Below are 27,007 nucleotides of genomic sequence, written 5' to 3'. Positions count from 1 at the left end.
TCTCCGTCTAACAGCCCCAGTGTAAGGTGCAGAGTGACTGGGGTTTCCACGAGCTGTTCCAGGCCTTCCTTCTGTGTCGAGGGACATTGTCACCTCCTGGCTTTGCCTGAGGGGAGGGCTGTCTGTGTATAGATATTCTCTTCACACAGACCTCTGGGCTCCTATTAAGGATGCCCACCCAACCCCCCGCCTCGTTTGAAAGGCCTTTCCGGAAAGTTGGAGAAGATGCCTCAGAAGCAATCCCAGATGTGCGGGTAGGAGGGCCCCACCCACCCTTCAATGACCCCCATGCCCAGCCCCTCCTGCAACTGTTCTCGTCCCTCCGTGCTGCTCGGCACTTGGGCTGCAGAATTTGTATGTTTGTGAGCTGGTTCTTTTTTTGTCCGCCATCAAACTGGGGTGTCCCTAGGGGCATGGGCTGTCTGCCCCATCAGAAGGGCTCTTGGTGGGGCTGGGCTGAGCCCTGCGGTCAGCCCAGGAGCTTTCTGCCACTCTGGTCCCTCCCGACCATCCGTTTGGCCTGAGGAGAAGGGAGTCCACTTTCCAAGCCTTCTGGCCCTGGGAGCAGGACAGTGGCCACAGGACTCCACTCCGGACCACTTGCTGGGCCAGATAGCCTGGTCCCCGAGCACAGATGCGCTCGGGTCTGGCGCCTCCCCCTGCCCACTTCCAATCTGGTTCTCTTTGGAGGTGGGGAGGAGCCCCAGGCGGGGCAACTGGGTCATCTCCCAGGGCCCAATTCTTCTTTGTAGGGTTGGCACACCCCATTCTGCCCCTCGGGGGATTCAAGGAGCTGGAGTTCATTGCTTGTCACTCTCCTTTGCTTGGCTAAGCTAAGGGAAACCAAGCTAAGGGACAGAATTAGCTCTTTGCTTTAACTCTCAAGGCTCCCCAAGTGGCTGAACCATCGGGGGAGGGAGCAGGACACGGCCTCCTGGGAACCTGCCCAAGGCTTTTTCCCTGGTTCCTCTGGGAAAAGATCCAGAAAAAGACTGAAAGCATCCCAGAGGAGAGGGAGTGGGTAGGGAGGGACCAGGCCCTGCCCGGCTGTCAGGAGGAGCCCTTGGGGCTCTGGGAAGACACGAGGTCCCCCTGAAGCCAAGACAGCGATTCTGGTCTCAGTGGGCCCTGGGGAGGGCTGGCTGGGCCTCGTCGCCCCCAGATCCACTCAGACCCCTGGGGTCCTCACTGCATTCCCGGACTGCAGGCCAAGTGCCCAGTTTCACGGCAGCCTCAAAAGTCAAATCCTCTCCAAAAGGCTATGAGCCAGCCTGTGAGCATGGAAATGGGCCGCCACTCAAGGATGGCCAGAAAAGTCGGGGCTCGGCAGACAGAACCCCCTTCCTTCCTCATCTATCCCTGACCACTGAGATGTGCCACCCCTAACTTATCTCCTGTGACAGCCAGTGACAGGCACCTGGGCTGTGGTGCCGGGACAGCAGCGGGGCAGGCCATGCCCAGTGGACCCGCCCACGTTGTGTCCACACGCCAAAGTGGGGTGATGGTGCGGGTGTGGCCCTTCCGGGCCCGACCTCCGCAGGCTGGACCCTTTCAGGAGCTTGCCCCGCACACACACACTTTGGTGACACATACCCTCAAGGACCAAAATGAAAGTGACGAGTCCTGGCTTGGCATCCCCATCACCTGCCACAGTTAAGTGAGGGGGTCAGGGAGAGCGGGGTTCAAATTCGGGCTCCGGTGCTCACAAGCCCTACAAACTTGGGCACCCAATTTCCCTGCTCTGAGCCTGTTTTCTCACCTCTGAAGTGGTCTTTCTAATACCAACCCCCTGAAAGGTCAATGCCTCTTTGGGGCTCTGCTCAGAACCTGGTGTGTATCACCCGGAGGCCACCCCATCCCAGCGCAGTATCTGTCTGCCTCTTCCATCCTCTGCCTACGTTTCCATTTTTCCTTCTATTCCTATGGACAGCTCCTTCCACGGTGTGGCAGATTGCATTATAGTTCAAAATTACTGACCACTCCTCCAGGGGGATTGTATGCCCAGTGACATCCTTAGAGTGCTTGACTACGTGACCTGCTCTAGCCAACGGAATGTGAGCAGAAGTGATGCGCGTTGTTTCCAGGGAGAAAATTTCAGAGCCAGCGTGCAGGTTCCCAGGTGTGTCTATTTCTGCCCCAAGATGACATCATTCCAGATGGAGGCACCTGTGTCAGCCGGGGCCCTAGAGTGAAGGGGACACGGAGCAGAGCCACAGCCACCCTCCAAGGACAGGTGGCAATTGTAACACAAGCTCCGTTGTTGGAAGCCATGGACACCTGGGGGTCATATTTTGTCTGATGCACGTCGTAGCTCTTGGAAGTCTTTAAAGGGGTTCCCGAGAGCTGACTTTTGTCTTCCACTGCTGCTAGGTGCAGTGGATAAATAACAGTTACGATGTTAAGCTTCAGGGCTTGGCGGCTACTCAGTAGGTGCTCAATAAACAGTGGATGTGGTCGTGACTTGGCATCTCTGCACACAGACCAGACTGACGACCAGCTGAGCTGCAAGCCTACTCTTCCTCTCCTGTGAGTTGTGTGAAGGTGCAGGATTGGTGCAACGCTCCAGCAAGCTTCTCCATTGAATTCGTGTCTGCGGTCCTTCTCCATCACCTCCTGGAACCACTGCCTGCTCCCCTCCCCCACCCCGCCACCCACCTGCAAGAGCTGCGTGGATGGAGGCGCCTTAGCTGAGATTCCGTTGTCCACCTGTCCCCCGGCCCAAGGTCAGGTTTATTAAGCTTGCTGCAGCAGGAGAGAACACACACCAGGGGAACGCTGGGGCATCTTTCCCCACATCTCCTTGGCTGTCGTTTTTCTCCATTGACCGAGCCCACGTTAATCCCCTCTGCCGTTCCAGACCTCCCTCTCCTTTGCTATTTCACTACTACCCCCTGCGATCAAATCTGGCCCAGGGGCCCATAGCACCCCCTTGGCACTGGCCTTGTGGTGCTGGTGGACTTCTGACTTTTGGCTTCTCAGCAACAGTCCCCTCTCAGCACCCAGCACACGGTAGGTAGACAGTAGGGGCTCGATAAAGCCTGGTTCTGCTCTGCTGAGTTGGTGGCCTGGTGGCTGGTGGGGCTGTGGAAGGACAGAGATCCGGTCTCTGCAGACTAGGTCACTATGGTCCTACCAGGGATGCAGGTAGGAAGGCAAAGTGCCCCCCAACCCATGGCTGTTGGGCAGGGCCTGGCAGAGCTGGCAAGGAGCCATGTACCCCCAGGCCTGGGCTCCAGTTTCTCTCCCGATCTCTGCCTCCTTCTTGCGTACTCCACTCCCGGCAGCTGGGGACCCTGAGCAGACCAATTCTCTCTCAAAGGATGGCGTGTTGTGGTTGGGTCTGGTCCCCTCCCCACTGCCCACTAAGGACCAGAGGTCAAGGATTTCAACAAAGGAACTCGCAAAAGCCATCTCTCTTTATTTTGTATTCCTGCCGTTCAACCAGTTTGCACAAGCTGAGGATGAGTGGATTTTGGAGGGGAAGGAGGAGCGTGCGGGCACAGACCCTCCCGGAAATAGTCTATGCACATTGCCGAGGCTGGTTAGACTTGAGAAGCAATTTAACAATAAACTCTACAGAATCAGAAATGTACAAAAGTGTCAAGGCAGCTGCTGGCTGGTTTCTTGCCTCCCCACGGGGGTCAGAGTTACACCCATCAGTCCTGTGCAAAGGTCCTGGGGCTGGCCTGGGGGCGCAGCCAGATTCCTCCCCAGGAGAGGAGCAGTCCTGCTCATCCAGCAGAAGTGTGTCAAGGGACAGGCACATGGGCGTGTGCCCAGGTGCCCATGCCCCCTCAGGTTCTGTGGCTTTTGAGCCTGTCTCTGCGTCCTGCCTTTATGTTCGCCCTTTGAAAGTGTTCATGCAGGTGTAGGTTCCTGAGAATTTGTGGATCTCCTCGAGGGCAGCCTGTGGGAGTATGCTGGTGGAGTGGGGAGGGAAAAGAGAAGATGGTTAGTGGGGAGACCAGTGGCTGGGTCACTGGTAGCCACACAAGAGGTGTAGTAAAGTGATGGCTCCCATAAGCTCTCCCCACCCCTCTCTCCAACATACAGCGGCTCCTCCGACAAGCCACCACTACCCACCCCTCCATGGAGGAAGGGCTTTCAAGTAAGTAGATAAATAGCTATTTACAAGGTAAAGGGTGGGTGTTACAAACTCTCAAAGCCACGCTCTTAGCATTTTAGGGCCCATAAGTATCTCAGAGATCAATTAACTCCAAATGCCACTTATTCAACAAATATTTACCGTATGGGGCTGAGGAGTTAGGTACTGGGTGTCACCTCCTCTTTTTTTCTATGTATTATTTATTAAGCAGCCACATTGTGCACATGATACAGTTGATACCAAAATCTGTCCTCTCTGCCATCTCAAGATTCTCAGCCAAGTTTGCTCTGCTCCATAGTGATGTTTTCTTATAGCTGGGACCTCAGGTTTTACTTCTCATCCTTTATGTCCCTCCAGATAGTAAAATACCTGCAGATACCTTCAGGCCTTGTTCTTCAGCATGACACAATTTCTTGCTTCTTGTAGGAAACTTCCCAGACTCACCCCTAGGCCTTTTCTGGGGTTCCCCATAGCTCTGTGCTTCCCCAACAAGCCCCGGAGTTGTGCTTGCTGTTTACTTGTCAAGCCCATGGGTGCCTCTGCGGTAGATATTTCATCTCCGATCCCGGCACTTAGCACAGGGCCCAGTATAGGGACACCCTCAGTTCCTCTGTTGAATGAAATTGAAGGGCCCTGGCCCATTCTAGTTGCAACATGGGAAAGCCTCACTTCCAGCTGGAGCAATCTGGAAGGCTTCCTGGGGGTGGTGGCAATAGAGTTGAGCCTCTGAAGATTTCTCTTGGGGAAGGTGAAAGGGGGCGTGGTGCAGGGAATGGGGAGGGGCTGGCCTCTGCTTCTTGTGGGAAAGTAGTGGGGGATAGAACAGAAAATGTAGGCTGGGTGCTTACTGTGGAGAGTGCTGAGGTGTTCTAGACAAACTAGCTTTTTTCTAGAATGTCCCCAAAAACTTCTAAGAAGCTCCCTGAGGTGGACGATCAGCTTGGCTTTGGTGAGGATCCAAGTCCCTGCTCTCCAAGGCTCACAGAGGCGGCCAAGTAGCATCTCAAAGCAACAGTCAGGATGGACTGAGGGAGGCTGAGGTGTGGCCTGAATGCCGGGAGTCCCCTACTCTGTGTCACTGAAGGGGCTTTGAGTTTGGAGGAGAGGGGACGGACTGACGTGTCCCCGGGTCCTGAGGTTTCTTGCCTGCAGTTAGAGTGGCTCCTCAGATGCCCACTGTGTCCACAGCAGCCAGAGGGGAACCTGGTTTCCTGGGGGTTGACATCTGATAAAGGCACTTGGGTGCTTCACCTCCTGAAAAGGCCTTTCAGGTCAGAGGGGTTCAGTCAGCTGGGGGTTGGGGGCCCAGAGGAGCCAAGAGTCCATGGTCACTCGGGCTCCAGGGTCAAAACTCTCTCTGCAGCATGAGAGGCCCATGCAAACAGTGTTTCGTGGGGCACCTGCAATGGCCCCTTCAGTGTGGGAGTGGGAGGGGAATGGTTTGTTGCCCAGAGTCTGGAAAGTTCTAGGGAATGTGATGCTAGGCAAATTCTGGAGGAAGATGGTCTCCTCTGTAAAGCCTACCCGCCAAGGTGGTCTGCCCTGGTAAATCCCACCAGGGACGTTTCCGTGAATCCCGAGCCTTTGGCAACGAAATCCCTGTCTTCCCCATTAATTGATGTTCATTTTAAAATTTTATTCTATTTTATTTTATTTTTGGCCGTGCCACACAGCATGCGGGATCCTAGTTCCCCAACCAGGGGTTGAACCCATGCCCAGGGGCCTGTCTGTGAGGTCAAACTATTTTTATTATAATACTGAGATAGGATTTGACTTTTTAACTCTCATTCTCTCATGAGTGTACAGTTGAGTTTTCCAGAGGCTACATGACATGTGACATCAACAGATTAAAATCAGAAGCAGATATGAGCATCCATTTATCTTCAATTAATTCAGATAATAAAGAGCTTTGCAAAAATATAAAATAATGCCATTCTTCTTACTACATTTTTTTTTTGGAAAATACATTTACTTTTCACAAAAATATCATTTATGTTAACACTGAATGGATTTTTTCTTGCTATATATAAATGAATAAATGTATAAATCCCATAAAATTTTTTCTCAGTTTTAATTTCTAATACAATAGATACAACTCACATAGATAAAAGCACTTTGGGTTCTTCAATAATTTTTAAGATTGTAAAGGGTTCTCGAGACCAACAAGTTTGAGAACCACCACTCCATAGTAAGGATAGTATATCCATGGCACACATGCCACGGCTCTCATTTTCACGCCCACAGCAGACATGACTAATCAATCACCTGGGTACTTTCTGTTGCCTGAGGCCTCTTCCCCACCAGGGTCCACTGGGAGAAGGGGAAATGGCCAGCATGAGCCTGACCCAGAGCTTCCTCCCCCAGCCCCATACCTTTTCAAGATAATGAGGGCGTGCATCGTCCACGGGAGCAGGAGGAGGGCCTGATTGAGCTGCACGGCTTCCACCGTCCTCCGGGCCACGGTCTCCGGCTTCAGCGGCGGGAAGAGGTTGGGGAACCTGCAGGCAGGAAGAGACAGCGTGGGTTTCCCCTGAGAAGCGAGCGCTTCTGCTGAAAACCCCTGTGGCTAACATGTCAGGGTCATCCCTTTGGCTTCTCCTGTGTGGGAGACTTGAGACCTGTTTGGAACACTCTCCCTGCCGCCCGGGATGTGTCAGGAGCTCCTCATCCTCTCACTCCTCCCAGCGAGTCTTCCCTTGAGAATTGAGGGCTTCTAGCCCACCCACCCACCTGGGACCCACTCTCAGAGCACTGCAGAGGGCTCTCCCAAACCTCACTCACATCCCGTCCTGCCCTGCTAAAGCCCTCCAGGGCCCCTTGCTCTGTCTTCAGTCCTACCCACTCTGGGTCCCACCTCTCCTCCTTCTCACTCTGCCCCAGCGATCGTGGCCAGCCCTGTCACTTAAGATCTTTCCCATCTCAGCTGTCCCATCAACCTGGCTCCTTCCTCCCGTCCACTCAGAGTGGCCTCTAATCTCGTCCCCCTGATAATTGCCTTGACTGAATCGAGAATGGCCTTGCCTGTCCGCTTGTTTCCTGTGAATGGCCTGTCTCCCCGATCAGCCTGTGAGTTCCCCAAGGGCAGAAGTCTGGTGGGTCTTGCTCCCTGCTGTATGCCCTGTGTGCAGTGTCTGGGATATAGTAGGTGCTCAATAAATGCTTGCTGAGTGGGTAGACACTGAACGATGTGGCATTCCCCTACCACTTGCTGGTTTACTCACTCTTTCCCTGATTCGTGGATACACTCACCGATTCATTCAAACATCTACAGGGTGTTTCCATGGGGTTGATAAATGAATGAATGGCTGAATAAGCAAACATCAGGGGTTTCTCATGCCTGTTCAGAGACATCTGACCTGAGACCCGTACAGGGATGACGCTTCCTAAGCGCCAGGCCTGTGCTGAGTGATCAACAGGCATCATTTGCTCCAACTGCCAGAGAAGGAAGCCGAGGCTCTGGGGAGGTGGTGGGGACTGGGGATTCAAACCAGGCCGGCAGGAGCCCCAGGCCCGTGCTCTGTCTCCCCTGTCCCTCGCTTGCTGCTTGTCCCACAGCTCCTGGGCCTATAGGTGCAGGACTGATGCAGCTGGCTCTGACCTCAGTCCCACAAAGGGCTGGTGAGCTCCTCCGGCACCAGGAGGATCGAGGGTGATAAGTCACCTGGGGATGATGTCACCCTGAGAGAAAGGCAACTCCTGGGCCCCCAGCGCGGGCTCGGCTGGCCTCAGAGAGTCCACGGGGCTCGCCCCCAACCCTTGGCTTCCTTTGCCATCACGACGGGCTGCCAGGATGCCCACGACCCTGCAGTCTGGAAGGGCTGGCCTCAGGGTCCTGCGGAGATGGACGCGTGAGGCGGCTCGTGACGCTGGAGCCCCACAGACACGGTGGACCGTGTGGGTTTCCAGCCCCCACCTGGGCCAGTGCCGCTGCTGGGGGGACGGGAAGACAGGATGGGCAGACCAAGCTCCGTGGGCTCAGGGGGCCCTTCCTGGTAAGATCCCTGGGGGAGAACCTGACAGAGGGGAAGCCTCACACACGCCCGCTGGTGGGGCTTTCTCTTTTCCCTCTGTGGCGTGTGGGGTGGGCACCCGGGGAACCGGCAGAGCTACGAACTCCCACAGAGGCTGCACAAACCCCTTGAAAGAGCATGCTCAGCCAACTTCTATCTGTGTCCTCTTGGGCAAGTAACTTTGCTTCTCAGAGCCTCACTTTCCTCATCTGAGAAATGGGGATAAGAGCTCTCGCAGGGTTGTGGAGGGTCAAACGCAGAAGCGTTTGTAAAGTGTCTGGTGTGGCTGGAACATAAAGAAGATCAGCAAAGAGCAATTTACAAACACCAGCACCCACCTATACGGCCACTCTTGCCAGAAAACCCATCAGTTTTGCCCTAAACATGTCTCCCACCCCCAACCCTGGGAAGCTGCTAAGTATGGTTGGAGAGGAAGCCAATGCTTTTCTTTCTTTCTTCTTTCAAGAAATGGGAGTTGGTTAGGTACCAATCAACATTTTACTGCTCTTCTCCCAAGCCCTCGGGGCTCACCTGCAATCCACAGGTAACTAACCTTCACCTAGTGCTTACTACTTGCCAGCTGGTTAGTTGATTCACACACAGGAGCTCATCTAGCCTGTGAGGTCAAGGTACCATGATCAATCCCTTCTTACAGACAAGGAAACCGAGGCACAGGAAAACGAAGTAATTTGCCCAAGGTCACACAGAGCTGGGATTAGGCCCCCGCAGTTTGGGCCCACATTCTGAGCCACTGTGGAAAAATGATCTGGGGGAGTCCTTGGATTTCCTTCTTAAAGTGATGGAGAGGAAACTATGCCAGAAGGCGAAACAGGCACAGGGGTGCGAGGTCTGTGAATGTCCTGCTCACTTCAGGGCATCCAATTAGAACCACGGGTCGCCACTGCTGCACTTCCATCCAACATGCATTGTTTGAGCACTTCCTGTATACCCAGAGGAAAAGACACCAAACCATCATGGGGGGAAAAAACCAACATGGAACATTAATAGTTATTAATCCAGCCTCCTCTAAATTCAGAATCTATGATAATTTGCGTATAAGTCAGGTGGAAATATATACATCTGTGATGACTGAAGTGTGCTAGGAAGATTTGTAACTTATGCACTTATGAAGATGTTTATTGTTAGTAAAAATAATAAGAGCAGCAGTTCGTTACTGAGCGTCTCATATGCCCCGGGCTTGGCACTAGATACGTTACATGTGTTATTTCTAATTCTCTCAATAATCCTATGAGGTAAGTATTATTTTCACTGTTTGACAGATGAGCAAAGTAAAGCTCAGAGTGGTAACAAAACTGGTTCAAGATTTCGCCACCATTCAGTAGCTGGGGTGTGATTCCAAACAGGGAGTTTTGTTTTTTTTTTTAATTTTATTGAAGTATAGTTGATTTAAAATATTGTGTGAATTTCTGCTGTACAGCTAAGTGACTCAGTTATACATATATATATATCTCTCTATATATACACACACACACACATATATATTCTTTTCCATTACGGTTTGTCACAGGATACTGAATATAGTTCCCTGTGCTATACAGTAGGACCTTGTTGTTTATCCATCCTATATATAATAGTTTGCCTCTGCTAATCCCAAACTCCCATTCCTTCCCTTCCCTGCCCCGCCTCCCCCTTGGCAACCACAAGTCTGTTCTCTATATCTGTGAGTCTGCAAAACCAGGTGTTTTGATTCTTGATAGCAAAACCAGACTCAGTGATAATCACTAAGGTGTTCTGAGTGATTCCCATCCGGATGCACTAGGCCACATGCCTTCCACTCTCTCAGGAAATTCTCACAATGACACTTCCACGCTATCCTCATGTTTGGAAGAAGCTGATGCATATCATTTAGAAAGCAAGATTATCATTATACGTTGCATTGCAAAAAACAAGGAAAATAGTTTTTGGATGATTCCACATTTTCATTTATCTATAACCTTGTGCCCCTTCACAAGCGCACATCGTTATAGCACCATTTACTGGGCACTTAGTATGTAGCACATACGGTGTTGCATGCTAGACCCCATTTTATCCCTATCACAGAACCCTAAGGGTAGACATTCCCATCATCCCATTCTACAGATTAGCATCAGAGGCAGGAGCGGGAACTAATGGGGCTCAAGGTCACACACAGCCCAGGGGCCTGGCTACAAAGCACGAGCTCTAAACCAGTGGTTCCCGTTCCCGTTGATTTAAGTGGCCCGGAGGAGGGGTGGGTGGGCTTCGGTATTTCTTTAAACTGAGCTATAATTTGCATACGATAAAAGGCATAAATCTTGTGTCCAGCATGATCAATTTTTACCTATGTAAAAATTTTACCTATGTAACCCCCACTCAAATCAAGAAGAGAGAACATTTCTAAAAGCCTAGAAGGTTCCCTGGGGCTCTCTGCCAGGCTATGTCCCCACTCCTCTTGGGGTGACCACTGTTCTGATTTCTATCACCTCGGTCCAGTTTTGCCTGTTGTAGAACTTCAGACAAATGGAATCATGCAGAATGCACTTTTATGTCTCTGGTTTCTTTCATTCAACATTTGAGTTTCATCCACATTGTTCGTTTACCAATACTTGGTCCCCTTTTTATAGTTGGGTAGTATTCCATTGCATGCATTTAGCATGGGAACTCTGTACAAGCCCCCTGACCTGAGAAGCAGGACCCTAAACCACTATAGAACCCCGCTGCCCTGCAGATGGAGAGTCAGGTGCGAGACCAAAAAGCCAGAGATAAAGGGTTTCTGGGTTATTTTAAAATTTGGTTCTTTGTGTGTAATGAGTCTTTCCCCTGATCCGATCTGCTGGAGGGACTTGGCTCGGAGAGGGGGTCCCCTGCCACTGACCTGACCCTCATGCCCTGGAACATCTCGGTACTGGTGTGGAAGGGAAGCACGGTGGTGGCACTGACGCCCGGACAGTCCAGCAGCCCCAGGGTCAGGCTCTCCATGAAGGCGAAGGCTGAGGCTTTGGACGTGCAGTAGTCGATGGCGCCGGGGATGGCAGAGAGCGCCAGCACGGAGTTGAGACACACGATATGGCCGTTCTGCAGCTCCAGCATCCGTGGCAAGAAGGCCTTGGTGGTCTAAGGGTGGGTGGGTGGGGGGATCAGTGTGCAGCAGCCACACCTTCCAACAGCCCCTGTCCCACCCCCCTCAGGGAGAACAGACCAGCCTGGACACAGCACGCTACGCCAGCGGCCAGGCTTTCCTGGGACGGGAGGCGTGCGGGCCGAGGGCACTGAGCCCCACGTTTCAGAAAGTCCAGATGCCTCCTGGGGCAGCCGGTCATTCGTCTTGTCCGGCCACCCTATCCTAGGACATCCCCCCCGGCCTGAGCCCAAGCCCAGGCGAGCCTCTCCCCCACTCCCCTACAGCCCCCAGGATCCCTGGAGGGAAGGAACATGTCACGGACATGCCCAGGGCTGGCTCAGGCTCAGGACGAACTTACCCAGAACTGGCCCAGGGTGTTGATGTGCTGGGACTTGAGGAGGGCGTCATCGTCGCTGTCCATCAGGCTCTTCCCATGGACCACGGCGGCGTTGTTCACCAGGATGGTGATGTCACCCACCTGAGGGCAAGAGGGGGTCGAGGGGCCGTTAGGGAGGGCAGCCCCAGGGGCTTGCACTTGGAGGGGAGGGACCTGGTCTTGGGAAGTCACGTCACCTCTCTGAGCATCAGTCTTGATTTGTTAAGATGGGGCTAATAACCATACCAGGGTCGTTCTGGGGATCAGAAATAATTTATGGCTGGGAATTCCCTGGCAGTCCAGTGGTTAGGACTTTGCACTTTCACTGCCGAGGGCCTGGGTTCGATCCCCGGTCAGGGAACTAAGATCCTGCAAGCCGTGCAGTGTGGCAAAAAAAAAAAAAAAAGCAGAAAAAAGAAATAATTTATGGCACATAATGTACCTGGCACAGAGCACATCTATAATAAATGAGGTTATTGTTACATAAAAATAGTTAACATTTACCATGTGCCAGATATCTAACGGTGGTTTCTGCTCTCTTGGAGCTCAGTGATGCATTCAGTCTAAATAGATGGCTGGAGTTGGGGATTTTCCCAGAGGGCAATGGGACGTTTGTCCCCCAGGGTCTAGGATAGAAACTCACAAGATCTAAACTTCCAAAGGGGACAACAGGTGATCAGTCCTCTTACGTAATCAACCTATACCCCTAGTCCCTGCCCCCTGCAACACACACACGCACACGCACACAAAACTTGGGCCAGCTTCATAGGAAAGCCCTCCGAGATGCCCTGAAAATAGCCATTCTGCCATAAGCAACGCTCTCTCCCAGGCCACGTGAGAATGTTCTCTTTGGCCAGCATTCCCCCGCAGTGTCTGGCAGAGCTGAGGCCGGACCCTCGCAGGCTGCTCACCTTCTCCCGGACAGCTTTGGCCGTCTGGTACACCTCCTCCCGGTTGCCCACATCGCAGATGAAGTAGTGGCACTCGGTGCCCATCTGCCGAATCTCCTCCGTCGTCTCCTTCAGACATTTCTCAGTCCGGCCCCACAGAACGATCTGGAAGGAGAGAATAGCAGTACTGAACACGTGGTCATTAAGGAAGCCATCGTGATTCAATGATTGCCATGAGAAATTCAGTATGTAATTTGCCCCAGGACTGGCCTGCCTGATTCCATTCAAAGAGAGTATGCAAAGTCACAATATGATTTGTTAAAGGGATACGTAGAGCCTACTCTGAAGGTAACCAAGAGTTTCTGAGCCTGTTTATGACCCATTGGTGGATGCGTGATTCACGAGTCTTTCTTACGTATTGCTTCCAGGAGGACGTCTCCTGTCGGCCCAATTCCAATGATCCTACCTAGTTAAAAGTAAAAGCAGAACTCTTTCTGTACAATGTTCCAGAATGCTCTGAGCTAGCAACAAGCTGGCCTTCTCACCACTGAGGTCTAGAGTCCCGCTGATGAATGGGCTGCGAGGTTCTGACCGTGAGGTGCCTGGAGGCTGAGCAAAGCCTTCCCTTCTACCCAGCTGTGGTCCAGCAGAAGGACGGCCGGGAAGACAGGCAGCTGGGCTCCTCTGGGGAAGGAAACACGACCTCACCCCGCAGGTAATAAACGTGGGACTCATTACGCCAGGAAGTGACCCTGGCAGAACCAAGACATGAATCCTTAAAGGGGGTTGGACAAATTTTATGAATGGCTGGCCATAAAAGGCTCAGAAGAGAGGTCGGGCTAATTCTCAACCTTGACCCACAGGAGAATGACACTCCTTCCCACGGTACGTCGTTGGGTCCAGAGAGGCCCCTCTTGGTAAAAAGAACCAGGGTTGGGTGATGGGGAACTAAGAATCCTGAGACCCAGCTTAATCAGCACAGAGGGAGAAAGGCTGGGGGCTGGAGAGAATCAGAGAAAGGAAGAGATAAAAGGCTCCTGGGGGATTAATCTAATGGGTTTCTATTTTTGTTTCTTCTCTTTCTTTTAAAAATTATCAATGAAATTTCTCCTTTAAAAAATAAAACCTAACACGGAAACCCCATGTGTGAAACCAGTAAAAGGAATATATTACACGTCCAACTCCATATTTTCTTACACTAAAAGCAACGAATGAGAGCAGAAAGGCTGAGCTGGGAAGGCAAACATTTTCAAGTGGGAGTGATGGATTAACTCCAGTCACACCAGACCAGAATCTAACTGATTTCTGTACTTTGCTCTGGACTCGGTATGGAGAAAAGTCACGCAGATAAGTAGTTGTTGGTGATAACCGTTTATCAATTGTTTACCTTGAAATCTCAGAACTTTCACATAACCAAAAAAAGGCACAAAATGGGTTAGCTGGCGGGACACACAAATGTGTTGGTGGCTCCCATGGATTTGACTTTTTTATTACAGTTTTTAAAACTTTCGAAATATTTCTTAAAGGAAAACAAAAGTGTTCTTTCAACTCTTGAAACATCTCTGGGAAAGTCCAGTTTGAAAACCCCACCTTGTCCAACCAGTTTATTTATTTTAATTGAAGTCTTGAAATACAGGAAAGGCTTTACGAGGGAGAATTCCATCAGCCACCCTCCACGACCGCAAAAGTCCTTCAAGAGCAAAAGGTCTGCAATTAGACAGGCTCCAAGGGACACTTTCTTGTCTGTTGAACTAAAAACAGACTTAGAATGTGTTCCTCCAGGAGACGCTGGAGAGATTCCCTTCATGGAGGAGAGATAAACATCTGTTCAGGCATCTTCCACCATATCAGACCTCACTCTGGCCTGGTAGTCATTGCCGTCCTAGTTTCCTTCCATCCTCCCTTGTCACCCCATCTGTCTGTCCATCCATCCTTCCTCACATCCATCCATCCACCCATCCATCCATCCATCCACCCCACTCCATCATCCATCCATCTAATTTCCGAGTATGTCTGTCTGAGGTGAAGGAAATCCTTGGCCTCCTTTCTCCTACTCTGGTCCCTGCCTAACCCCATCCCACCTCCATCTCATATGGGGAACAGGACCCTGGGGCTTACATAGTTTCCTAGGGCCTGGCTGAGGATAAGAGAGGAGCCTCCGGGACTCTGAGAACTTCTGGACAAGAGAAGGAAAGCTTAAAGTGGGGGTAGGGGCTTGTTGGAAGGCACAGGGGTCCAGATACCTGGGAGCACAAGAAAACCAGCAGACAGGGAACCGGGAATGCCAGCACGGTCTGCATGGCTGGAAGGACACCCTGGAGAGGGAAACAGGAGCTAGGGTGAGGGAGGCGAAATGAAGGCTGTGCCCCACTGTCTTCCACATATATACACCCAGGTGGGACGCTGAGGTTTGGCCGTGTCCTTTTGGGGGTCTGTTGAGGATGCCCCTGGTGGGCCGGGGGACTGGCCTCCTCATGCTCTGTGCTCACAGACCCCACCTCTCCCCAGACGCTGTGACGGGTTTGCTTTCTGTCCTCCTCACCCCACCCCTCTGAGCAGGGAGCTCCTGGGGGCCTTGATCCTGCCTTGTTCATTTCATATCTCAGTGCCCAGCAATGCAAGTGCTATTTGTTGAGCGAATGAATGAAAGTTCATGGCCGTAGGTGGGACAGGGTGGAAGGTGGTTAAATAGCCTCTCTGAGGCTGAGATCAGCCCAGTTTCCTTGACTGAGCCATTTAGGGTCCCAGAACCTTCAACACAGAGGCTACTTAGCCCAAGAGTCAGCGAGACCCGGACTTTCACCCAGAGCCTCAAAACCACCCAGGACTGAGCTGTGAGGTGAGGCCCCGGCCGGTGTGCGTGCGCCTCACTGTGTGTCTCTCTCTGTGCGTGTCTGAGTGAATGTGTCTCTCTCTGCACGCGTGTATGCGTGTGCGTGCAGCCTCTGCTCTGCTGTGCGTTTCCTCCGGCCCTTGGTGGATGCTCAGAGTCCCTGGGGAGGGACCCAGGTGCGTCTCCATGGTGACGGGGAGGCCAGGGCTGGTCACCTTGATGGAGCCTTCCAGTAACTGAGCCACTGGGGGTGGGAGGTGAGGGAGAGAGCTGAGTGGAGGGACGGGGGCCCTTCCTGGGTGGGAGCTGCCCAGTTGGAGCTGCTACAGCCACTGTCCCTCCTCCTCCTCCAGTGCCCTGCCCGGACCCCTCTCCCCAGAGACTGGGGACCCAGAGTCACTGACTAGGAACCTGGCAGGTACAGCTCAGAGGCTGGCCTGGGCGGCTTCTCACCAGAGCCACCTGGGGGTGACCCCGGACAGCTGACAGGACAGGAGTTCCACCCAGTGCCCAAAGGCGGGTAAGGATGGGGTGGGCGGGAGGCAGGGGGCTGAGAGGAGCGTGGGGTAAGCAGCCTGGGGAGGGGGCAGATTTATGAGCCCTTGGAACCCAACGTGGCCTCCTCTGCATCAACTCCCAGGGCAGGGAGCAGCTGGGGAGGGTCAGCGGCCCCGGGATTTACTCTTAAGCCGAGTTTATAAAATAAGAGCTCAGGGGCACTCGACACCCCCTGGCCTCCCCTCCCCTCGGGGGGCAAATGGCGAGCTTCTGTCCCGGGGAGGAGGAGGGAAGGGGGGTGAAGACCTCTGGCCTCCCAGGCCTCCCAGCAGAGGCACGGGGTCCCGCCCTCCTCTCCCTCGGAGCTGCCCTCGCAGCGAGCCTGAACCCCCGAGCAGCCCCCAAAGCTGAAGGCTATCACGATCCACTTCTTATGGCTGAGGACACTGGCTCAAAGGCCCTGAGTTAACTTGTCCAAGGTCGCACTCAGTGGGTGGCGGGGGCAGGATTTGAACCCGGAGCCTTTGTCTTCCGCAGATGCACCCCTGAAACCCAAGGGACGGTGGGATTTTTCTGAGCATTGAGAATTCTGCTCCCAAGTCCCCTGAGTCCTCACACCACTGTTTATTCCCACCCAGACCTCAGCTTCATCTCCCTCAACATCCACAACCCCTCGACAGGACCGCACAGAGGGCCTGCAGGGGGCTGGGTGCTGTGCCTTTGCGGGATTTAACGGAGAGCAAAACAGACATGGTCTCTGCCTCAGGGAGACAGCGAAGGAATGAGAAAACAGCCGGACACAAACCGCTGTAAGTGGGATAAAGAATAAAAAGGGGAACGTTGTTGAAACTGGGGCATTTCTGTGGTCGCTGTATTATGCCCGTTGTATAGTTAAGGAAACTGCAACTCAGAGAGGCTAAGCAACTTGTCCGAGGTCACACAGCAACCAAGGGGCAGAGGTGGGATTTGAACTGAGGTTTTTCACCATGATTCCCTCTCCCAGTAGGAGAAAAGCCATCTCCTCTCTTCATGGGGTCTTGTGGGGATGAAGCATGCAAAAGCTGGCACCCACCTAGTGTTTAGCACCTGCTTTCTGTTATTATTTCCCACGGAGAAGAAGACCTGAGAAAATCACAGCACAGCCCCTTGATATACCCTCTTCTGCAGCCATTAGAATGATGAGAGTTCACACCATGGAAACATGGTCAGGAGAAAAGGGTGCAGCATTACCCACATAGGATAATTTCAGCTCTAAAAACGTAGTAAGTTGGTGGACGTCACCAGGCTACATAAGAACAGGGCTTGTGTTGGGTGGGATCATAGGTTTGCTTCTTTGTGCTTGTCTATACAGGAAAAATGCCTCTAAAAGACAAGTACCATCATTTATGATCTTAAAAAAGGAGGACAGAATAAAAGCTTTCCCACAGATCATTTCCAAAACAGGCCATTTTCACACAAGTGACTCAGCACAGCCGGTCCAACCCTGGCTTGCTTCCCAGGTCCCTGGCATTGCCTCTTCGGGGCTCCCATCCACTGTGAGGTGACTATCTGCATGTCTCTCCCCACTGCTGAGTGAATGCATGAGGGAGCTCACTGGGGCTCCAGAGTTCCCAGCTTACACTCACTCATTACACACTGTACTTGGCCCTGTGTGTGCTGTCTCACCATTTCACATCTACATACTTTCTCCTGGAGGGCAGGAACCAAATCTCACCTATCCTGGGTTCACTGTGACCCTACCTAGTGCCCAGCACAGACTGTTTTTCTCTGTTTTAAATGCCAAGGTTACTTGTGGACTCTTATTCATCCTGCAGAACCCTGCTTGAATGACCCCACAATTCTGAAGCTTCCCTGGCTCCTCCTTCCATCATCCCTACAACAATAACACCACCACTATATACTGGCTAACATTTATTGAACACTTTACATCCAAGTGTTTTCTCCTTTCATACTCACAATCCCACCAGTAGGTATGATTTCTCTCTCCATTCTACAGGTGAGGTGCAGACAGATGAAATGACTTGCCCAAGGTTACACCACTTATAAGCAGCAGCATAGTGTGACTCAGAACCCATGTTCCTGAGTGCCAACACTAACCCTTGTTTGTTCCGCCCCTAGTGCACAGATGTGAGTGTGCTGGGCCTATTTGTGAATAAGCTCCTCCACAAGCTTGGGAGGTCCTCCAGGGAGTCAGAAGTCATCTCCTATCCTCAGCATCCAGCACGGGCCAGGTACAGAGTAAAAGCCAACGAGCACTGTCTCATGGCACTGGCCCCAGGAGGCCTCAAGGAAAATCTGCTGATCAAAGAACAGTGAGTGCCTTTCCTCCACCCAGCCTTGCCTTCCTCACCCAGAGGGGCTCACACAAATGCTTGGCCTTGGCGTTCATTGCTGGAGTTCAGCTGTGGCGCACGGTCCCACCAGGGACATGAGCCGGGTGGCCTCCGGGTGGATCCCAGGAGGAGCATCTGTTTATAATTGGCAGCCCCGGAAAGATCTAAGTCCCTGGGCGGGTCTTTGGCAGGCATGTCCCACGGGCTCCATGTTCTGGAGCAGAGCGGTGTTGAGCTGGCTTCTCAGAAGGAAAGAAAATACCCACCAGACCCCAAACCACGGCAGGGTGGGGAGGGGTGGGAAAGTCACAATTTGGAGGGCACATAGCTCTCCACGCTCAGCACCTCCAGCAGGAGGATGTGAATAAAAATCTATCCTGTGGCCAGATGAGAACAAGCAGACAGCAAAACCGAGTGTGTGATACACAGCAGGTCGCCAGCAAGGAGGGGCTGAGTGGACATGCCTGTGGGCGGGCAGGTCATATTTGAGACACTGACATACACACTCTCAGTAGCTATGCCTATAGGATAAGTTACATTTTGGGCTTTCTCCTCTTTCACATCCCTGTCCATTTCCTAAAAGAGACCGCTCTCTCTCTTGAGTAGAGTAGCCTAGAACATGGGCTCTGGAGCCAGACAGCCTTGGTTCAATTCTCTGATCCACCACTTGCACAAACTTTGGAAAACCCACTTAACCTCTCTATAAATTAAGGTTATGAAGCATCCACTTGGAAGGGTGGTTGGGAGGATGAGGAAAGGACATGACAAATGCTAGCTATTATTTTTATTATTACTACTACTTCTACCATTATTATTAACCCAGGAACAGAAATAGATCGCCCCTTACTCGCAGAAGATCCCGCCGTCCTCCACAAAACTGGAGTCACGGGGGTGACAGCTGCCTGGAAGACCCCAGCTGGGGCTTCTTTGCCTCACCTGTGGACACAGCCTTGACCGGGGTTGAACCCCAGAATCTTAGAGAGCTCCCCATTCCCATCCTTCCACCAGATTTAGAGGACCCTCCTTTGTTCACACCCCCAACCCAGGAAGGGGGAGACCAGCGTCAAAAGCGTCCAGCTGCAAAGCAGGCTGTGGGTCACCCATTAGGAGGATTTCTTAGGAGGAGAGGTTTGCACGCTGAGCTCTGGGGACCCTGGGGGCTCCAGTGAGGAGCTTCAGGGGCTGCCGAGGGGTGGGGGGCTTGGTAGACAGGGTCCCAAGCCGGCTCTCCATCCTCCATCATCCAGAGCAGTGGCACTTTCATTGGGCTTCTATAGTAGTCATTTCTACAAAGATTCTGTTGCTATAAAAAAAGAATAAAGTTTGAATGCTAACACTCTTGATCACAGCCCTTTGCTCTTTAGGACAGAAGTTGTTTTTTTTTTTTTCCTAGGAATGAACCCGGGTTGGAGGCCTCTAGCTCCCACCCATTGGGAGTGCTGGCCTATCACTCCCACATTCCCAACAAGCCATCAGCCTTTCTTCTTCCAAAAGGCAATTGATGACAGAGATCGGGTACCGTCTCCAGCTGTCTCCTTCCTGGACTTCCTTTCTGCCTTTTCTCCTGGGAGCCCTGTTTCCAGACCCCTGTCTGCACCCTGCCCTTTGAGCAGCCTCAGGTTCATTACCTGTGTCCCACTGTTGAGCCGTGACCTCAGCGGGTCACCACGGGGCCTCTCTCTTAGGGACGTCGGCCAGAGCCCGCCTTCCCCTCCCGCTCCTGCACCGCTGAGCTCCCTGAGTGGCAGGCAGGGCCTCCCACGGAGCCGCGTGGTCGGATTACACAGGCTCGGCCCCTGCCCGGGCCTGCAGAGAATGTTCTGGCTACTGCTGGCTCAGCTGTTGGAGAGGATTGTTTTGAAGCTCCTCAAATTAGATTGCCCAGCGGTGTCCTCTTCCCACAAGTCGCTGACCACAGCCTGGGGCCTGCAGAGACTTCCTCCCGGCCGCCGTCCAGCCTGGAACTGGTCCCTTAGGAGGCACAGGGATGACCACGAGTGCTCGCTACCTGCCTGCACTGAGCTCGACACCTGCTGCGGTCTCTCACCTCGTCCTCTGGCAGCTCTAGGAGGGGGATATTGTACCCATTTCATACTCGAGAAAACCGAGGCACAGGGGGCTATTCGATATACCCAAAGTTACTCAGCTGGCGGGTGGCAGAGCTGAAACTCCAACCTGCGTGGTCTGATGCCACGCAGACATCCTGTGCCCTCCGCCTCTGTCCTTCACCTGCAGGAGCAAAGGGACCCTGCAAAAGGATGGATCCATTCATTGCACGGGTGTCCCACATGCCATGGGACGAGGACTGGACAGCGAGGCATCCACATCCTGGGGAAAGAAGGAAAGACGCCACCCCGTCCTGGTACAGTGCCTGGTCTTGCTGACCGAGTATTTGCTGAATGGGTGACAGGGATGATCCTCGCCCCATTGCAAGGATACTGGTGGCCTTTAGAGCGCAGGTTGGCATGGTGCCCAGGGTGGGTGGTTGGGCGTATGCCAGGAGCATCTTTGGTTCCGTCACCTCCTCCACTGCTACCACTCTGGGCCCAGCCCCCATCATCCCTCACCTGGACCACAGCCGTGGCCCAAAGTGATCTCTCAGCTTTGACCTTTGCCCCAGTGCCCCCGCCCCTGCCTCGGTCTATTCTCAACAAAGTAGCCAGAGAGATCCTTCTACAACGTAAGTCAGACCTTGTCACTCTGCTTACAACTCCCAGTGGCTCCCATCTCACCCAGAGTGAAATTTACAGTGGTTACCATGACCACAAGCCTCTCCCGCTCCGACGTGCTCCCGTCTCTCTGCCCGCAGCTCTTCCCCTCACAGGGCTGACTGGTCTCCACCACGTTGGTCTCCTTGCTTGCATAACCCCCCAGCCCACTTCTACCTCAGGGCCTTCACACCAGCTGTTCTCTGTCCTCTTCGCCCAAGTGGCCCTCTCCCCACACCCTCTCTTCTTACAGGTTCTGCTCAAATGTCTCTTTACCCGAGAGGCCTTCATGTAAAGTCCTCCTGACCCCCCAGATATTCACTCCCCAACACTATCCCTGCTTTTTAAAAATAATTTTTTATTAATAGTCTTTGTTTTTTAGAGCAGTTTTAAATCATAGCAATTGTGAGCAGAAGGGACAGGGTTTCCATTGAACTCGTGCCGCTGCCACACGCACAGCCGCCCCGCTATCAACATCCCTCTCCGGAGTGGTACATGTGTCACAGCTGATGAACCTACATTGACACATCATTATCTCCCAAAGTCCATACTTTACATTAGGGTTCACTTTTGCTGTTGTACCTTCTATGGGTTTCGGCAAATGTATAATGACGTGTATCCACCACTGTAGTACCGGAGAGAGTAGTTTCACTGCCCTAAAGATCCTCTAGGGTTTCCCTCCTTTCCTCCGACCCCTGGCAACCACTGATCTTTTTACTGTTTCCATAGTTTGGCCTTTTCCAGAATGGCATATAGTTGGAATCATCCAGGATGTAGCCTTTTCAGACTGGCTTCTTTCACTTAGTAATATGCATTTAAGGTTCTTCTGTGTCTTTTCATGGCTTGATGGTTCATTTCTTTTCGGTGCTGAATAATATCCCATCGCCTGAATGTTCCACAGTTTATTTATCCATTCCCTTACTGAAGGACTTTTTGGTTGCAAGTTTTGGCGATTAGGAATAAAGCTGCTATAAACATCCGTGTGCATGTCCCTGCTTCTTTTTTTTATTAATTAATTAATTTATTTTTGGCTGTGTTGGGTCTTCGTTTCTGTGCGAGGGCTTTCTCCAGTTGTGGCAAGCGGGGGCCACTCCTCACTGTGGTGCACGGGCCTCTTACTGTCGCGGCCTCTCTTGCTGCGGAGCACAGGCTCCAGACGCGCAGGCTCAGTAGTTGTGGCTCACGGGCCCAGTTACTCCGCGGCGTGTGGGATCCTCCCAGACCAGGGCTCGAACCCGTGTCCCCTGCATTGGCAGGCAGACTCTCAACCACTGCGCCACCAGGGAAGCCCTCCCTGCTTTTTTAACTTCCCAGATCTCTTCTTTTTCAGTCGCTGAGACACACGTCTCCCTCCGTGATGAACGCCTCACGTCCCCGAGGACAGAGGGCGCCTCCCCCTCAAAACCTAATACCACTACCTGCCAAGAGCTACAGCTCGGAAACCAAGTGTGACAACTCATCTAAGTCCCATCTCATACTTGAGTGTGATTCTTGGGAACATTTCTGCTTCTAAGACCGCTGGAAAAACCCTCCAAGGAAACCATCTCAAAGGCTGACTCTATGGGAAAGCAGAACAACTTCTCACTTCCAGCCAGAAACTCAAGGGCTGTGCCTCTCCCTGTCTGTCCTCAGACCACCCTTGGCAAAACACAGGCGTGGGGAAATTCGGGCCAGAGTCACTAGCTGAAGCCCCATGACCATTGCCCCAGTTCCTCCCTCTTGACCTTCTGATGGAGAACTCCAGGTGACCTTGAGGTGGGGTTACCGAGGAGGGGAGAGGAGAGGCAGCATTTGCAGACCACTCTCCAGCCTGGTGCAGGCCTTCAGTATTACCATCCTGAGAAATGGGACCGAAAGTCCAGTGCTCAGACAGGCTGAGTAACCCGTGCAGGCTGTACAGCCAGAAGTTTCAAAGCAACACTTGAACCCGGACTCCAAAGCCAAGCTCTCTGACTACTCCCTGTCCTGCCTCATTCACTCATTTGTTCGTTCACTCACTCATTCAAGGAGTATTTATTGGGTGGTGACTGGATTGCCAGACACGGTTGGAGGCCCCGGAATACAATAGGAAATAAATTCATCCCACTCTCCTGGAGTTTGCTTTCATGTGTGTATGGGGAAGATGGGGGCCAATGGACAATAAACGATTGACCATATAATATATAAATATATATATAAATATATGTATAAATATATATTATAATATATATAATATATAATATAAAATTATATATTATATATAAAATATATAATATATAAAGGTGGCAAAAAGTGCATGGAAGGAACAGGAAGCTTTGTAGGGAGGCTGGATAGAGTGATTGTGTGGTGGGAGTGATATTTAGATGGTGATTGGGGACAGGGAAAGCCTCTCTGATTTGGGTAGAGACTTAAGGGAGGTGAAGGAGGAAGCCATGCAGACATCTGGGGAAGGAGCATTCCAGGCAGAGGGAACAGCCAGTGCAAAGGCCCGGGGGTAGGAATGAGCTTGGTGTGTTCAGGGGACAGCAAGGAGGCCAAGTGGAAGAGCTGAGTGGGATCAGCCCCAGACGTGAGGTTAGGGGCTGTAGCCAGGGGCGGGGGGTGGGCTTTGAATTCTATTCCCAGTGAGATGGAAGTCCTTCGGAGGGTTGTGAACAGAGAAAGGACGGCTCTACTTGGATTCTGGAACGAGTTCTGATCGCAGCACTGGGGGTTTGGAATGGGGGCGGGAACCAGGGAGGCGGACGAGGGCCCTGCTGCACCCACAGGAGACCGATGTGATAGGTGGAGGTGAATGGGGCTGGGGCACTTGGGTGGAGGTGATGGAGGAGGATGGATTCAGAGGAAAAGGGGTGCCAAGAGGGCCCTAAAGGGTTTGGCCTGAGAAAAGGGAAGAACAGAGTTGCCATAACTGAGCCCCTGAGCCTCCCTCTCCTGGGAAGGCGGGCTTTGGCAAGTTCCAGGTATGGAGGACGAGAAAGATCCTGACTTAGATTCCCCAGGTCCCTTCAGCTTCCAGAACACTCAGCCTAAGCGGAGGGAGGGGCGGGGCGGTGAGGGAGGAGAGAGTTCCAGGTGGAGGGTGCCTGGATTCGGGCCAAGCAGGCCAGCTACCCACCTAGCGTGCCCGGGTAAACACACCAGTTTCCAATAACAAAGTGGCCGGGCATCGCAGCCCGCTCCGTGCAGGGAGGCGGGTCGCCGCTCACATGATGGGGTGAGGGGGTGGCAGGAGGAGTCGCCGGGGGAAACCTCAACGGATCTGGCAGGAGGCTCCCGGAAGTCCTTCTGAAAATGGGCCCAGGGACGGGCGGGCGGCGGGTGGGGTCCTGCGGTGGTCCCGCGAGGGGCTGGGGTGGGACTGGGCTGGAGTCCCATGTGGGGATTCGGCCGGGTTCCCATTGGGCGGACGGGAAAGGGGTGGAAGGGGTAGGGGAAGCGGGGGGGAGGTAGATGGGGGAGGGTGTGGGCGGGGCTGTGGCCGGAGGTGCCGGGATGAGGAGGGGCTTCACAGGTGGGGTCTCGGGAGGGTGAGGAGGGGCGTCGTGTTGGGGATGGGGCTGGGGATGAAGAAGGGGAAAGGGCAGCGGGGAGGAGAGTGGGGCTGGGGGCGGGGTGTGCATGGGGAGGGGGCGGGGCGAGGGGGGGAGGCCACGGGGGGGGCGGGGCGGGGGCCAGGTCGGGGTCGGACGCGGGGGGCGCGGGGGGCGCCGGGGGGGAGCGGGGGGTGGAAAGGATCCCCTCCCTCTGCGGGGACCGCCCGCGCTTCCTCCCTCCGGCCGAGCGGTAAAGCGGTAAACAAACGCCGTGATGTCACCCGTGCCGCTGACCTGCGGCTGAACCCGGAGCTGTAAATGAGATGCAAGGTGCCAGCAGCCTCCAGGCCGCGCGGCCTGAGAGCCACACACGCTCCTCCGCGCCGGCCCGAGGTTACCCCAGCTGCACACACGGACAGGATGCTGCAAACGCCACCAGACATTGCAACACGCAGCCAGTCTGCTGGCCGCAGCGTGAACCTTGCCGCCGCCTCCTCCGCCGCCCCCCGGGCGGGCACCGGCCCAGCTGGAGCGCGGCCTCCCTCCTCCGGAGCACCCCTGGAGCCTGGCAGCTTCCACTCACCCGGGGTCAGCCTCTCCACTAGGCACCCCATCCCCTGCCTCCCCAGGGGGCCCCCAAACCCGAGAGTTGGGCCTCTGGGGTTAGCTTTGGGCTTTCTGCCCAACAGACTGGGGAAGTGCCTGCCTTTGCACTCGGCTTTCTGGGAAACTCATTCCTCTTCACCGAAGCCAGGGGCGCTGGAGGCCCTTTTTCCAGGTGGAAGCGGGTGCCAAAGTGTCCCGGTGGCAGCCCACCAGCCACTCCCCAACTCCACAGGGCAGGGGGCTACTCTTTCTTCCAGAGAGCTCCCAGAGCGGCCCTGGACTGCCTACCCTTGGCAGCCCCAGGCTCTGAACTGCCCTTGGGAATGGAAATCCGCCTGACTGGGGCCAGGCCGACCAGCACTCTGCTCTGGAGTTGATTTGCTGTGTGACTTTTGGATGAGTCACTTGGCATCTCTGGGCTTCACCATCTCCCACCGGGGAAGTGGGGAGGTTTGAAACTGGCTTCCCTCTGCTGGTGTGGGGAAGGTCAAAAGTACAAGAAACCCTGACCAGGCTGCCACGGCTGGTTAGAAGCCTCAGGTGCAGGGGCCTGGCCTGTGAGAACTTGGAGGCGCTCAGAGAAATCGGGGCCAGCCCTCTCCTTCCCCGCCCAGCCCCCCAAACTCAGCCTTCTGTGTTTACTGTGAGAAGCTGGGGCTATGGGAACATATGGGTAAATAGTCCCCGGCGCCCCAGGAGCCCCTACAGTGGCTCCCCTACTTGGACCCCACTAACTCAAGTCCTTTTAGGAGTTGGGGAACCTAGAATGACCCCAGATCTTTAAAAAGCACGCCAAGAACCCAGCTTATAACACCAGAGCCCATTCCAGCTTCCCTTTCACTGAAGTTAATATTTAAGTCCCTCTCCCTCACATCACCCTGTTTTATTGTCTTTCCAACATTGTGTCACTATCTGAAATTTTAAGTTATTTGTTTGCTTGTTTATTGTCTGTCCCCTTCCCCCAGTGCACACACACTCTAGAATGTAGGCTCACCATGTGTTCCCAGCACTTGGCTTGGTCATCAGGTGCCTGGGGAATACGTGAGTGAATGAATGAAATCATTTTGCCTCCCCCGTGAAACGGATGGTAACATCCCTGGAGAGGATCTTGGGAGGGATAAAGTTGACGAGCCAGGCAGTATGGCTGTCACGAGGACCAGCCACATCACTCGCTGGGCCCGTGACAAAGGAAAATGTGCAGCCGCTAGTTGAAAAATTATTGAGAATTTCACAATGGCGACAGCAGGGCATTGACAAGTACAGGGCGCTTCTGAGCGAGGGGTCGTGTGTGACAGCTTGGGTCGCACACCCAGGAAGCTGGGCAGGGCGATCATACACAGAGAGTGCTTAGTAGCAGTACCCAGGGTGGGGGACAAAATGTGGGCTCTCGGGCCTTCCACGCCTTCCCTGGGCTGCAGGAAACTTGCTCCAACCAAGTCACTCCCTGCTGTAGAATGGACAACACATCCCAAACAGACAGCTGACAACAGCTAGCTAGTTAAGGGCTGTCTGTGCACCCAATGGACACATGCAAAAAGCAAAAGCAGGCAATACGGAGGCATATTAGATTTAGGGGCAACAGTAGCCATGTAACGGTCATTGCCACGGTCAGCATTTATTCAGGAGCTTCTCAAAGGTGCTATAGTGAGGCCCACAACCCCTTAGCCTCACTTCCAAAATCCAAAAAGCTCTAAAATCCTTTTTCCCCCCCTTAATTCGACCCATACATTTAGGCAAGTCCTCAAGGGGCTGTGGACCTGAGCTGGGGCCCACTTTAGAGATGAGGCACTAAGGTCCTGGAAATGTCAAGGGCACAGCCAGGAAGCGGCTGAGCTGGGACCCTGGCACCACTTCTGGGAGCTGCTGGCGAAGATGAGAATATAGCTGTTGTTTTGGGTAAAGAAAGACAGCTTTTTTTTATGGGGGTAACTCTTTCAGCATCCCCTTCCCACCCCAACCTGAAGTTCAGAGGCCCTTGAGCTGGTGTGTCCCAGGGAAACCTTCAGCTAATTAAGCATTATTTATGGACCGGC

At 53.3% G+C, this 27,007-nt stretch overlaps 1 protein-coding gene across 4 annotated transcripts in view; it reads right to left on the bottom strand.

The window, feature by feature from the left end:
• Nucleotides 1-3,398: 3,398 nt before the first annotated feature.
• DHRS3 (dehydrogenase/reductase 3) overlaps nt 3,399-27,007 on the bottom strand; it is a 40,569-nt gene continuing 16,960 nt past the window's right edge. For 3 of the 4 annotated variants that reach the window (XM_082382275.1, XM_082382277.1, XM_082382278.1), the window contains 5 exons: nt 12,503-12,646; nt 11,574-11,693; nt 10,970-11,208; nt 6,478-6,603; nt 3,399-3,920 (listed from right to left, as the gene is read on the bottom strand). In XM_082382275.1, coding sequence (XP_082238401.1) covers nt 3,836-3,920; nt 6,478-6,603; nt 10,970-11,208; nt 11,574-11,693; nt 12,503-12,646 — 714 coding nt within the window. In that variant the 3' untranslated portion in view covers nt 3,399-3,835. Of the gene's footprint in view, nt 3,921-6,477; nt 6,604-10,969; nt 11,209-11,573; nt 11,694-12,502; nt 12,647-14,724; nt 14,797-27,007 lie in introns of all 4 variants that reach the window. The other variant, XM_082382276.1, reaches the window with a different exon arrangement.

The sequence above is a fragment of the Balaenoptera borealis genome (genome assembly GCF_965194805.1).
Source record: "Balaenoptera borealis genome assembly, chromosome: 1".
Classification (NCBI taxonomy): domain Eukaryota; kingdom Metazoa; phylum Chordata; class Mammalia; order Artiodactyla; family Balaenopteridae; genus Balaenoptera; species Balaenoptera borealis.
Note: the sequence above shows the minus strand (reverse complement) of the source record. Positions and strands in the feature narration are given on the sequence as shown.